We start from the raw sequence: 15,000 nt of genomic DNA, 5'->3' as shown, positions 1-15,000 counted from the left end.
GATCAAACTGCAGCTAACGTGGAGGAGGGAGCGTTTCCCGCCAGCCAGTCCGACATGTTTAGTGCTCACTACAAGCCGGGGGGTCTGAGATCTGTTCACTTTCACACTTGGCTGAATGTTTTTTGGTTGTTGTTCTTTCTCTGTCGTACACTCTGTGTATTACAGTCAGATACGTAAACCTGGTTATTTTGTTTTCTTCAACTTTAGCCAGTGGTAAGTAGTTATCCTGCTGTACTATACTGTACATTATACTACTCCATCTCACATTATACTATACTACACATATTCCACACTATATATATATATATACATATATATATATATATATATATATATATATATATATATATATATATAATATATTATATTTATATTTATTTATATATATATATAAACCATATCATGTCAATGTTATACTGCTGTAACATCTGAATTTCCCCGCTGGGGATTAATGAAGGTGAAATCTTATTTCACTTTGTGTTTTGTCTGTAATTGTTTGTCTTGGAGTATATCTGTATCCTTTCACTGCTATAAAATCTAGAATACAAAATATAGAAAGCACACAACTTTTTTATATGTATTTTAAAAAATTGTTCCATTTTTGTAAATAATGATCATTTATTAGTACTATATTGATAGCTGTGCTTTGACCTGGAGCACAAGAAAAGTTAAAGCCATTTGCACAATGTAAAACTTTTCTACATATTTAATGTACATTGTATTAATGTATTAAGCATGGAAAACAAGCCAAATCTATGTTTGACAAAGGTCGTTTTTATGATTACTCATGACATTGAATTATTTTACACCTGTCTGTCTAATACTTATCTATACACACTCCTCTCTGTGTCTTGTAGCAATTATAACTATAGAGATTCGATGTAACCGGAGACAAAATTTTACGTACTCCACACAGCTCACAAACCGTTAGATATAAAATGACTTGATGAAATCGGTTGAGGCGTGTAAATGTGTTTTTTATCCAGGAAAAACCACATCTCTGCTGTTTACTTGTATGCGTCTATGTATATATGTGAACTTTTAGCATATGAAGTGCAAATTTATCATATGAAGTTCAAATGTTCAAGAGAGGAAACTATAAACAGATGTAAACTGAGGAGAAATGCAATTTTGCTGCTCTGTCATAATTTAGAAGAGCTGTCATGAACTCAGCACCAGTAACAAATGTTGGGGTTAGTCAGTCACCTGTCTCTTGGTGTGGTTTATTAATATGCATTGTCTTATTTGCATGTTGATTTTGATTGGCTTTCATGTTGGTCACAGGTGAATGTACGACAGCAGTAAGCTGAGGCTGGTACACTAAATATCTCCATGGTGTCATTAGGAAAAGGAATAAATACCGTGTCACACATTTTGTGTGGCATAGTGCAGTTACCGTGAGGTTTTATTCATTTAATTTTTGGCAGTACCCTGACTTGAACAAAACTGGTAAGAGTTTTTTGTCTCCAGTGAATTTCTTCAAATGATGTGTTTCAGACACTGTAACACACGCTTCTCAATAACTATCCTCAGTCATCGCCACAAAACTGTCACTCACAGGGGCCAACGGTGGTAACTTGGTAGTGACCATACTGACCAAGTATAGTGGGATTATAGTGTGAGCACACTGAGAGTATAGTGCGTTGGTCTTGAGTGTGGTGGGAGTATAGTGTGAGTACACTGAGAGTATAGCAATTTGGTCCTGAGTGTAGCGAGAGTACACAGAGAGTATAGCGACCTGGTCCTAAGCATAGTGGGAGTAGAATGTGAGTACACTGAGAGTATAGTGGCAGTAGAGTGTGAGAATACACAGTGTATAGTGAGTTGGTTCTGAGTATAGTGGGAGCACACTGTACCAGTGTGTGCACACTGAGAGTATAGTGATCTGGTCCTGAGTATAGTGGGAGTATAGTGTAGGTACACTGAGAATACAGTGAGCTGGTCCTGAGTATAGTGGGAGTAGAGTGTGAGAAACACAGAGTATAGTGAGCTGTCCCTGATTCTAGTGGGAGTATAATGTGAGCACACTGAGAGTGTAGTGGGAGTATAGTGTTGGAGGGCGGGGCTCTGACCTGCGTGCTCCGTGTTGATATGGGCCTTGATCTCAGTCTCGTCTACGCCCACGTACTCGCACAAGCTGCAACACAGTGAGAACATCCACTGTTCCTTGTCCACATGCAGAGACATGTGGCTCACAAACTGGGCATTCAGCTCCGTCTGGAAACCACACACACGACAGCTACATGCACACGAAAGAAAGAGAAACCCAGTGAGACTTTAGGAGAAATTTCTTAGTATGTGCTTTCTATGTGGTGTACATACATGTGGGTTTGTGTCTGTGTGTGTATAAATAAATATCTGTTAAAAGGTCGCACTGGCGAGAGCACACCTGATGCAGGTAATCAATGTTTCAAAGAGCGAGAGCACACTGACTAAACGAGTGCAGTGGTCAGGTAAACCCATGCTTGGGTAGAATAATCAAAATATGCATGTTATAAGATCTGGGTTGAAAATTGGTGAGTATTTTAACACATTTCAATAGCACGAACATTAAAGCTTTCAAAAACCCTGATTAATCACCTTTTCAAAAATGATAATCTCATAGAGTACTTTACAGCATTCCCCACATCTTTATGTATTTTGTGTTTATTCAGTTTGAATGTAACAGTTGCAATTGCTGTAGTACTTCACATTTATACATTTCCACACAAATAAATTTAAGAAAACCTTCATTAAAAACCTTAGTTCATTTTATGTACTGGTTAATGGATAATGGTTAGGAGATTCTCAGTCCTAAAGAGATCAGGAAGGTTGTGTGATGCCCAGTTCCAAAGTAAGAGAAACAGTTTTAATAAGGTATGGGCTGAAAAAATAGGAAACCAGTCCTTTAATGTTTGTGCATGTGTAGGTCTGGATATTTACAGGTAATTTCATGCACACACACACACACACACACACACACACACATGCTCACACACACACACACACACACTCACACATGTATACATGTTCCCACACGCACAGCACAGGCAGGCTCACCTGATGATTACAACACAAAACATTTTGGAGGTGAGTTGGAGTGAGAAAGGGTGGGAGGGAAATTGTGTGGGTGTGTGTGGGAACATGTATACATGTGTGAGTGTGTGTGTGTGTGTGTGTGTGTGTGTGTGTGTGTGTGTGTTTCCAAGACCACATACCTGTAGTAGAAGGGGCAGTTCCTGCGCTCTCCCCTGTCAGCTGTTACTGCGGTAACGATGTGTTCAGCTTCTGTGCTCACCAGCTTGACTGAGTGGATTGACAGGTGCTGATTTAGGTTGGCCCGGCACTTGGCTGCGTAGGGACACAGGTGACACTTGTACCTCCTTTCCTCTGCAGAGTCAGAGGCACAGGAGAGTCAGAGCAGAGGCACAGCACAGTCGCAGGAGAGCCAGAGTCAGAGCAGTCACGGGAGAGTCAGAAGAGAGTCAGAGGAGAGTCACAGCACAGTCGCAGGAGAGCCAGAGTCAGAGCAGTCACGGGAGAGTCAGAGGAGAGACAGAGCTGAGTCACAGGAGAGTCAGAGGAGAGTCACAGCACAGTCGCAGGAGAGCCAGAGTCAGAGCAGTCACGGGAGAGTCACAGGAGAGTCAGAGCTGAGTCACAGGAGAGTTAGAGCAGTCAGGGGAGACTCGGAGGAGAGTCAGAGCAGAGTTAGAGCAGAGTCACACGAGAGTCATGGGAGAGTCAGAGCTAAGTCAGAGGAGAGTCAGAGGAGAGTGAGTACAGCAGGCTGGTACTCGTGCGACACCCTAGCCCTGCGCTTGGTAGCCTCTCAACTAGCCTGAGTGCACCGCTGTGTCTGTGCCTTTCTCTGTGCTACCACTCCAGAGGAATTTTCCTCAAGGCTAACAGAAGTGATACTGTAATGCTAACACACTAAATGAACCGCACTCACAAACTTTGTTTAATTAAGCCAAGTCTTTCCATGCATTGCCTTAATTGCATGCTTTTTTATGGTAATGGGGTTGTAGGATGAAATATGTCATTTAATTAAAATGCTGAAATCAAATGCATTCATATTTGTTCAACAATGCAGACAAGCATATAGCAAGAACAGAACAGCATCTCCTGACCCCACCTGGCGTCCCAAGTGCCAGACTGAGGTGGCCTGCTGTTCAGAGATCAGCCGTCCCTGCACACATGCTGGCAGAGCTTCTACGGCTCTGTGGGCCGTAACTGACCCAGGACCAGCTGTGGGGACCTCAGGCTCCAGGTTGCTAAGCACCTGGGCACTTTGCCCAAAAGGCCAATCAGGATTCAAATCACCTTAAAGGAAGCATAGTGAACATTATTTACCCACCTGGAGCTTTAGTCTGGCCAACACAGCAAAGCTTTTTAGTACAGAGGGTGTGCATTACTGTTACTCTGCTGTTTAGTACAGAAGGTGTGCATTACTGTTACTGTGCTGTTTAGTACAGAGGGTGCACATTACTGTTACTCTGCTGGAATACACCCCCCAGTCTCACTGAGTGGCAAAACATTCTGCAACATGGCTGCATTTATTTATTTATTAGGAGAAAAAGTAAAACCAGGAATGAAAGAAGCCATTATCTGTTCAAAGGCAGTTGGGCAGCATTGTGTCCACATTACCAAAGAACCAGTGGTTCATGGACATCGACATGCGGTCAGCAATCAGGTTTCCTGAGATTTATATGTACCTGAATACAATGCCAGGGAAACACACCAACCCTAACTTTGCCCCTAACCCTAGTTTGTATAAATATCTGTATTTTATTAGCGCTTCTCCAACACTTCTCCTCTCTTTACCCTTTATTAGCTAAATTCTTGCTCACTGTTTGTACAGTCAAGTCCGTCTTTCTGCCTCTGGGTGGCGTAACTGTGACTCCCACAAGCTATGACCTCTGCACGTGCGTGTACCCAAACAGGTAAACACACGTACACATAAAAACCTGTCACTACCCTAGGACTGTGGGAAGGGTTTAGGACATGTTAACGTGCAACGCTACCTGACAAGTTTGTGTTTGTTCAGGCAAAAGCAACTCAACTTTTACAAGTTTGCTGTTAGGGTCGGAAAGACCTGGAGTCTGCCGTTTGGAGTCTGTTTAATGAAGCGTTTATTTTTAGCAAGCTTCTAACAAGTGACCTATATGTGCACCAGGCTTCAGCAAGCTGTGAGTATGAGAGTGTGTTTTTGTAAATGTGTGTGTTTCTGTGTAAGTACGGGTGGTGGGCGTTGTGTGTGTGTGTGAGGCCGCTCACCTGTGTGTAAAGACAGGTGTCTGGAGAGCGTTTGCTGGCGGCCGAACACCTTGCCGCACACGGAGCAGGGGTATAGCTGCTCGCTCAGTGTCCAGGGCGCCACACCGTTCCCCACCTCCACCAGTGCCTTCTCCAGGTCTGCACAGCCAGCAAAGCATCGTGGGACAGTGTCAGGCCGCCGAACGGTGCGCTCCGATGTCTTGTTCACACTCTCACACCCACCACAGCCAGCCAAGCACAGCTCAAAGGGGCATCATTCACACTGTCCAAGCAGGCAGGGTCCCATAACACCCTTCTCCCAGCACTTGAACAGAAGACACAACTTCATGAGGTTTTTATAACCTTGTCTCTTTGACTGTGAGATCTACTATTAGCCCTGAACACATCTGTCTCTAGCACTTGTAGACCTTTTTAAAATAAAATCTCTTAATATCCCAGGACCCACTCTGCCTTACAGCACGCAGTGACCATGACAGCCAGTGCAGTTCCACCCTGGCGCTTACTCTGAGCTGCTACCTGTCTGATGACAAAGTCGAACCTCAGTGGGATACCATGGTGGATATTAGCAGAATATTGTGGTGGATATATACGGAACATCGTTGTGAATTTTAGTGGAATATCATTTTCGATGTTAGTGAAATATTATTGTGAATATTAGTGAAATATGGTGGATATTAGTGAAATATCATTGTAAATATTGGTGAAATACGGTGGATATTAGTGGAAACACCTGACACAGTCACTGTAGGGTGCAGTAGAGCCTCTGTCCATGCTACTAAACACCTCCCAGAAAAACAGAGGGAGAGAAAGAGAGAAAACAGAGAGAAAGAAAGAACAGTACTCCACAAGGAGGCAGACAGAATTAACCTTCTGATGAAGGTGGTTGGCTTGGCATCCAATTAAAATGCAGCCCCATGTCTCCCCGCTTCCCAGTGGGGGGGGACAACGGACAGAGAGAGTGGGAGAGGGAGAGAGAGAGAGAGAGAGAGAGAGAGAGAGAGATAAATAAATAAATCAAAGGGAAATTTCGTCATTGCACATCGCAGTCCCTTCAAATAGCTGGGTGGTGCAGCATGTGTGAGGGGCTATTATTCTAGTGGAGCTTTAACATAAACACACACACACAACTGACTTACATTAGTGTTCTTCTAACAGGCATCATATGTGTGAGTGTGTGCCAAACCGCACACACACACACACACACACACACACACACACACACACACACACACACACTCACACACACACACACACACACACACACACACACACACACTCACATAGACACACCACAGTGACATCAGCATAATTCACTAGTCAAACAGCAGAGGCACCAGTCCAAGGCATTTGGAAGCACATTTGTGGGACACAGTACTGAACACGTGTGGGTGTCTGTGGGTCACACCAATGACACGCACAGCTGGGCTAGTTCCTGGATACACCTCTACACCCTCAACCAGTAAATACATGCTCACACTGGGCCTTCTGCATATGTACTCAGTGTGTGGACATGCATGCGTGCATGTGTGTGTGTCCAGAATAACGGCTCCTCATAAACAGACCCATTTTTCTGGAGGCTGTCCTTTGTGGAGTGAGCTGCTAGATTGATGGGGGCAGAGAGGGGAAAAGGGGAGATAGAGATAGAGAAAGATAGAGAGAGAGGCTGTAAAATGAAAGAGAGGCTGTGAGACAGAGAGAGAGAGAGAGAGAAGCTGTGAGAGAAAGAGAGAGAAGCTGTGAGAGAGAGAGAGAGAGAGAGAGAGAGGGGCTGTGAGACAGAGAGAGAGAGAGAGAGAGAGAGAGAAGCTGTGAGACAGAGAGAGAGAGAGAGAGAGAGAGAGAGAGGGGCTGTGAGACAGAGAGAGAGAGAGAGAGAGGGGCTGTGCGACAGAGAGAGAGAGAGAGAGAGAGAGAGAGAGGGGCTGTGAGACAGAGAGAGAGAGAGAGAGAGAGAGGGGCTGTGCGACAGAGAGAGAGAGAGAGAGAGAGAGAGAGAGGGGCTGTGAGACAGAGAGAGAGAGAGAGAGAGAGAGCAGTGTCTCTGACATGCTACAGAAGGCTTAATGGCCATTAAAACCATTAAAAGCCAGATGCGACAGACTTGGCAGGCAGTCTGAAGGACGTCTCTAGTGGGATGCTCACTTCCACCCCAGAGCCTGGTCTAAACGTGGGGCAAGGAGGAACCCCATTGGGCAACCACTGGAGGAACGTATGGCTGTTTGTGTGTGTGCGTCTGGACCCCCAGTAACAGAAGCACCGTCAGCAGTGCACACAGGTGTCTAGACACCTCCATCTGTCCGCGCTGGTCTGGGGTCTCACTGACACTCACAGCTGAGACTCACTGCGGCAGGTTCAGGGCTTACTCTGAGAGGGAGGGGTGTCCAGATCATCCAACTTTCCATTTCCTCTGACGTTTGTGGAAGATGGTGTTTAATTGTTTAGCAATCGACCAAAAAAAGTTAAAATAAGATAAAAACTAAACTGTCCATAAACAATCACTATTACATAGTAACAAGTAAATTAAAAAAGATGTCGTATCAGCTCACATGAAAATCAATGAGATGAGATCAGAGCATATTAGCATTTAATATTAGAGCATTAGGTTATTAGAGCATAAAAGTATTAGAGTAATAGAGTATTAAGTTCAAGTTCAAGTTCAAGTTCGGTTTATTTGTCACATATATAGTCATACACAGTATAACTCACAGTGAAACGGTTTGAAATGGAGTGAAATGGAGAGCTCTGTCCAAACTGAGGAAAAAAAACAGGGGTGTATAGGGAAATAAATAAATAAATATATATATATATATATATAAGACCATTAAAGTATCAGAGTATTAGAGTATAAGAGCATTAGTTTTAGAGTAATAGAGTAATAATAGTGTTTTAGAGTAATAGAGTATTAGAGTAATATAGTAATAGAGCATTAGAGTAATGGAGTATTAAGAGTTTTAGAGTAATAGAGTATTAAAGTAATTCAGTAATAATAAAATATTAGAGTAATAGAGCATTAGCGTTTTAGAGTAATAGAGTTTTAGAGCACTACAGTTTTAGAGCATTAGAGTAAGAGTATTAAGAGTTTTAGAGTAATAGAGTTTCAGAGTAATAGAGTATTACAGCATTAGAGTGATATAGTAATAAAGTAATAGTTTAGAGTAATAGGACATTAGTTTTAGAGTATTAGTTTTAGAGTAATTTAGTATTAGAGTAATCGAGTAACAATAGACTATTAGATTAATAGAGCATTAGTGTATTAGAGCATTAGTTTTAGAGTATTAGAGTAATATAGCATTAGAGTATTACAGTTTTAGAGTAATAGAGTATTAGAGTAATATAGCATTAGAGTATTACAGTTTTAGAGTAATAGAGTATTAGAGTAATATAGCATTAGAGTATTACAGTTTTAGAGTAATAGAGTATTAGAGTAATATAGCATTAGAGTATTACAGTTTTAGAGTAATAGGGTATTTCTCACGGAATGCTCCTCCCCCCACGAGTCACGTGGTACAGCCCGCCGCGTGCAGGGGGATTCACGTGTCATTTGTAACCACGCCCCCCGGTATAGCATACACCTGTATAGGCTTTAATGATATATGTTGGTTTGTCAGTGCATGCTCCCCGTTGGTCATTGTTGCTATGTAGCGGCAACACCTGTTTGTATCATGTCTAATCATGTGTAGGTTATCCTTGTGACGTGTTGAGTGTCAATGTTCCCTGTCAATGTTATATGTCAGTGCCACCACTGGTGTCCACGTTGTGTGTTAATAAATGTCTTTCACTATCAAGGGAGTCTGGACGTCCTGCTCCACGCCCATCGGCACTCTGGCAGTCTGCGTTACAGCATTAGAGTTATAGAGTAATAGAGTAACAGAGTATCGGAGCATTAGAGTAATAGAGCATTACTAGTTTTAGAGTAATAGAGTTTTAGAGTATTAGAATGCATGAACCTGCGTTTACAGTCCTGTGCTAATAGTGCTGTGCTGGTCCTACAACACCAACTGGATTAGAAGTAACATGTAATTAAATAAGTACATCAGGCACACAATTACCTAACTATGTGGTATGGCATAATGTGTGTGTGTGTGTGTGAGAGAGACCTGTGCTCCTCTGTTCTGTCACATTAAGAGAGCTTCTTCCATTTCAGCTGCAGTGGGTGTTTTCCCTGCAGTGTGAGTGCTACAGTGTGAGTGCTGGAAAGAGCGGGTTTGGGGTCTGAGTCAGACAAGCCCACAGACACACCAACCCACTCCCAGCCAATCAGAAACCGCGCACCGTGACTCAGCAACCATGTGACACGACCAGGCCTCTGAGGACATCAGTGAGGAATCTCACCTTCCCACAGTGCACTGGGAGAGAGGGGACCGGGGGGTGCCCATATGCTGTGTCACTCCCAGATTCAAACGGGTGCTTACTGTTCACGCTTTGTTTGTTTGTCATTCTCCTGTCTGTCTGCACATGCGCTTTTCATCATTTTCACTCACTCTCACTCTATCTCCCTCTCTCTCACTCTTTGTCTCTACCTCTCTCTCACTCTTTCTGTCTCTACCTCTCTCACTCTCACTCACTCTCTCTCTCTTACTCCCTCTTTCTCTCTGTCTGTCTCTACCTCTCTCCCTACTTGTTATAAAGCTGTGAGCTCCTCAAAAAGTTTCTGTTTGTCTGATGAGAACTAAATGCTCCTGAGTTTTGGTTCAAACAGTGAGTCAGGGTCACAGGGTCGCAGGGTCACAAGGTCGGTGCCATCAGGATCCTTGTGGGTCAGGCTGGTTAACAGAGGCACTAGAGTGTGCACATCAGCTTCTCCAGCGCTTAATGGGTAAATGGTCATTAGTGACAGACAGGAGACGACCCAGGTTTTAACGCACACACACACACACACACACTCACACACACACACACACACACACACACAGCACAAACATACACACACACTCACACACACACACACACTCACACACACACACACTCACACACACACAGCACACACATACACACACACTCACACACACACACACACACACAGCACACACATACACACACACACACTCACACACACACACACCACACACATACACACACACACACACACACTCACAGACACACACACACACTCACACACACACAGCACACACATACACACACACTCACACACACACTCACACACACACACACACACACACTCACACACACACACATACATACACACAGTACTGTACAGATATGTACTGCTTACACTGAACAAAAAATCTGGATTGTTTTAAATATGAACTGTAGAGTTGTGGTGAAATCCAGCATCTGAAGGCGTTGTGTGTGTTGCATGTGGAGCAGGAGTCACCACCCACACCAGGTCACCAAAGGTGTGAACTATTTAGAAATGAAAACGACTTACAGAAGGAGTGACCGGGGTCATGACTGCATACACCATGTGTGTGCATGCTTGTACACTTAGTGTGTGTGCATGCTTGTGTGTACATGCGTGAGTGTATGTGTTCAGTGAATTAACTTTCAGGGCACCCTGGACATAAAAACCCAATCATTTTTTCATTAACTGGTCTAAGGAAGCGGGCCAGGCTCCCGCACGACTAATTACCCTCCGGCAGACGGGCCGGGAAAGGGAGCACAGAGCACGAGAAGCCCAGTGCTGAGGCCTCCGGGCTGGGTGTGCACAGGGCACAGTGCCTGCTCCAGCTCCGCAGCTCTGGAGCAGACAGGAGATTTGTACTTATCATGCCAAAGTACGAAAACATGTTGGGGTCAAAGAGTGTGGAGGGTGCTCATGGCCCCCCTCCATGTTAGATCAGCGTGAGAGTGCGAGACTGTGGCTCAATGCTGGCAGAGAGCTGGTGATCAGCAGGGCCTGTGAAAGCCGCCTGAGCCTAGCAACGTGCCTCCAGCAGGGCAGAGCGGGGGCGTCCGCTGCTGGCAAGGGAGGAGGGGAAGGGCGTTGTGGTGTGTGTACCTTGCTGGTGGGCGGCTCTGGCGGAAGAACTGGCCTCAGCAGGAGAAGAACTCTTGGAGCGCGAGCTGAAGGGTGATTGTCTGAAGTGGTCGTCCAGGAAAGGGCTGCAAGGAGACACGGGGCAGTGAGAGGCCTGGCCACACTGGTCCCAGAGCTGTACTGGTCCCAGAGCGTTCTCCGAGTGGGTGCATGGGCCGCACCATTACCTGTTTATGCTGTACGCTGCGCTGTCTTTGTTCTCATTAGCTTTGCTTACTTTCTCTGTAACACAGAAACACAGCCGGGGGTTCAAAGGTTAAGATTCTTTTCTCCCACTGCACAAAACACAAATTTATTCTGATAAAGCAGATACTTTTCATTCAAATCCAGTGTAAATGGGCCATTAAACACTGATGACTCAAAGTTAAGTCAGAACACAAGGAAAAAGAGCAGTTATGCTAGAGCAGCTATACTAGAGCAGCTATGTTAGCTCAAGCAGCTATGTTAGAGCAGCTGTGCTAGTGCAGCTATGTTAAATCATCTATGCTAGATCATTTAGGCTAGAGCAGCTGTTAGCTTATCTATTCTAGAGCAGCTGTGTTAGCTCATCTATTCTAGAGCAACTATGTTAGAGCAGCAATACTAGTGCAGCTATGTTAGAGTACCTGTGCTAGAGCAGCTATGCTAGAGCAGCCACGCTAGCTCATCTACTCTAGAGCAGCTAAGTTAGAGTATCTGCTAGATCATCTATTCTAGAGCAGCTATGCTAGTGCGGCTATCCCTGAGCAGCCATGCTAGCTCATCTATTCTAGAGCAGCTAAGTTACAGTATCTGATAGATCATCTATTCTAGAGCAGCTATGCTAGTGCGGCTATGTTAGATCACCTGTTCTAAATCAGCTATGCTAGATCATCTATGTTAGAGTATCTGTGCTAGATCATCTATGCTATAGCAGCTATGTTCGCTCATCTATTCTAGAGCAGCTATGTTAGATCATCTATTTTAGAGCATGTTAGAGCAGCTGTGGGCGATCTGAGTGGCTCTGCTCTAGCATCCAGGCCTCTTTGCTGGAGGGGTGTAGCTAATGACCCCACTCTCCAGTTGGCACTTCCTGGGCTTGCCCCTCCCTCTGACACCCCCTCTGTCACATGACTCCCAGAGGATGGAAGGGCTCTCTGGGTTGCCATGACAATGGTGCAAGAGATGTAGAGAGGGGGTGGGGGGAAAGGGATGGCGAGAGAAGGAGAGGAGAGAGAGTAAAAGAGGAGAGAGAGAGTGAAAGAGGAGAGAGTGAAAGAGAGTAGAGAGAGAGTGAAAGAGACATACGCAGAGGAAGTGTGTGTGACCAAGTGTGTGTGAGCCAGAATGTTTCAGATGGTGATGATCAGAGTACAAGGCTTTGATGGAGGGGAGGTTACACACACACCCACACACACATCCACACCCACACACCAACACTTCACAGATTCTGGCTGTATTGTGTGAATAGTGTGAGTGTGTGTGTGTGTGTGTGTGTGTGTGTGTGCACGTGTTGGAGAGGGGGGTGATGCTAGCGGAGGGTTGTTCTCAAGCTTCAGAGGTGCTACATGGCATTTAAACAGAGAGCTGTAACTGGCAGGAGTGCGCAGAGCAGGCGGACCACAGATAATTCTCTGTGCTTTCCCCAGAACAGCCCAGTCCTGCCACCGTTTAACACCAAAGACACCCCCCTCAGAGGCAGCGCACGAAACAAACAGCCTCTATTTCACTCACCAGACAGTTTGAACAGCAGCTCAGAGGCCATTTTGACTGATATGTCCTGGGAGAAGAGGTCTTTTTGGGGGCAGGGCAGAGGCTCTGAGATACTAGCCAATGACTCCTTCTTCTCACATGCCCCTAAAGTGCTGAAGCCTAGTAGGTGTGAGGGGGGTGGGGCTACTTCTGGGGGCGTGTCCACATCCATGGGCTCCGCCTTCACTGTCACCTTCTGGAGACAGGTGTCCTTCTTGTTCTCTGGAAAGGGGCATTTAGAGACAAAGGTTAATCAGTTATATGTTTGGTCATATTAGGTGATCATTAGGTGATCATCTGTACTCATAAACTTCACCCACACTGAAGAGGTTGAAAGCAACGTTTACAGATGAAAATGAGGTTTAATACCTGTCGTACCCTGAGAAAACCAAAATGGTCAACACAGGACATGTGTTACATCAAGCTGTGTGTGTGTGCCTAAACTGTACTGTCTAAATGTAATGCTAAAAACCAGACCATACCAGCAGTATGATGGCTAGTCTGAGCTATCTGCATGTCACCTGCCCAGAGAAACTAAAGTGCTCAGAGTCTTGAGTCTGTTGACATCCAGGTCAGGGCCGAGACCCAACATCCTGGCACCATTTAAGAGTTTAGTCAGGATAGAAGGAACCACCTTTATTTCCAAACTGGTGGTGTGCAGACGCTGGTGAATGCCACAGGCATGTTTTCCAGACAGTCTGGTTTTGGAATCAGTGGGGATTCCTCAATGATGCTGATGTTTAGTGTGTGTCTGGAAAAATCAGCTCATTGACTGACAAGAAGATTCACTCAACTGCATTCAAATGAACTGTATGAACTTAAATGAATTCAAATTACAAATATTTTGCAGCTAGAGGCTATATGAAAGCTTTCAAGTTTACAATGAAAATTATTCAGAAAACCAGAATGATCCAGTAGATTTATCAGCGTGTCAGATTTATCGTACACTGTGTGGACAACAGACACCTGAGCTGGCCTCCCTTATGGCTATAACAGCCTCCACTCTGGAAAGCGTTTCCACCCATTCAGTCAAAGAGTGTGTGTGAAGTCAGGGACTGCTGCTGGATGAAATGACCTGGCTAGCAACTGATGTTCCAATTAATCCCAAAGGCATTCAGTGGGGTTGAGTACAGGACTCTGTGTTCAGTGGGGTTGAGCTCAGGACTCTGTGTTCAGTGGGGTTGAGCACAGATCTCTGTGTTCAGTGGGGTTGAGTTCAGAGCTCTGTGTTCAGTGGGGTTGAGTACAGGACTGTGTTCAGTGGGGTTGAGTACAGGACTCTGTGTTCAGTGGGGTTGAGCACAGATCTCTGTGTTCAATGGGGTTGAGTTCAGAGCTCTGTGTTCAGTGGGGTTGAGTTCAGGACTCCGTGTTCAGTGGGGTTGGGTACAGGACTCTGTGTTCAGTGGGGTTGAGCACAGATCTCTGTGTTCAGTGGGGTTGAGTTCAGAGCTCTGTGTTCAGTGGGGTTGAGTTCAGAGCTCTGTGTTAAGTAGGGTTGAGTTCAGGACTTTGTGTTCAGTGGGGTTGAGTACAGGACTCTGTGTTCAGTGGGGTTGATTTCAGAGGTCTGTGTTCAGTGGGGTTGAGTTCAGGATTCTGTGTTCAGTGGGATTCAGGCCAGGACTCTGTGCATGTCCTCTAAGGACACAGTCATGATGACTTCCCCAAACTCTGACTACAATCACAAGCAGAACTAACTGAAATTATGTTTTGTCCTTCATTATAACCGAGAGGCCCGAACCCTGAAATCAGCTCCACCGTGTAATTCCTCCAGCAGACTGATGGCAGTCTGCGTTCTAGTAGGTTCTGTGTTCTCCTGCCATCCGCTAAACCCATGTGGCCATCAGACTGTCAGATAGTGAAGCCTGAAACATCTTTTCAGAGAATTTATCTCCAGTGCTCTCTGGTCCAGTGGTGTCGTGCAGTACACCACTCCATTGGACGTGTGCTGAAGACCCCCCACTCGCCATGACGACACGCATTGATTCTGGAGGTCGTGTGGCAGGAGAGGACAGACGAGTTTATGTTCC

The 15,000-nt window shown here is 45.1% G+C and overlaps 1 protein-coding gene across 1 annotated transcript in view; it reads right to left on the bottom strand.

Moving 5' to 3' along the window:
- Positions 1-15,000, bottom strand: part of znf827 (zinc finger protein 827) — a 56,644-nt gene that overhangs the window by 7,952 nt on the left and 33,692 nt on the right. Inside the window, 6 exon segments of the mRNA XM_027031002.2 lie at positions 2,073-2,239; positions 3,198-3,369; positions 5,260-5,397; positions 11,219-11,322; positions 11,425-11,479; positions 12,950-13,189. Of these exon segments, the coding sequence (XP_026886803.2) occupies positions 2,073-2,239; positions 3,198-3,369; positions 5,260-5,397; positions 11,219-11,322; positions 11,425-11,479; positions 12,950-13,189 (876 nt within the window).

This window comes from Electrophorus electricus, chromosome 11 (assembly GCF_013358815.1).
Source record: "Electrophorus electricus isolate fEleEle1 chromosome 11, fEleEle1.pri, whole genome shotgun sequence".
NCBI classification, from domain to species: Eukaryota; Metazoa; Chordata; class Actinopteri; order Gymnotiformes; family Gymnotidae; genus Electrophorus; species Electrophorus electricus.
Note: the sequence above shows the minus strand (reverse complement) of the source record. Positions and strands in the feature narration are given on the sequence as shown.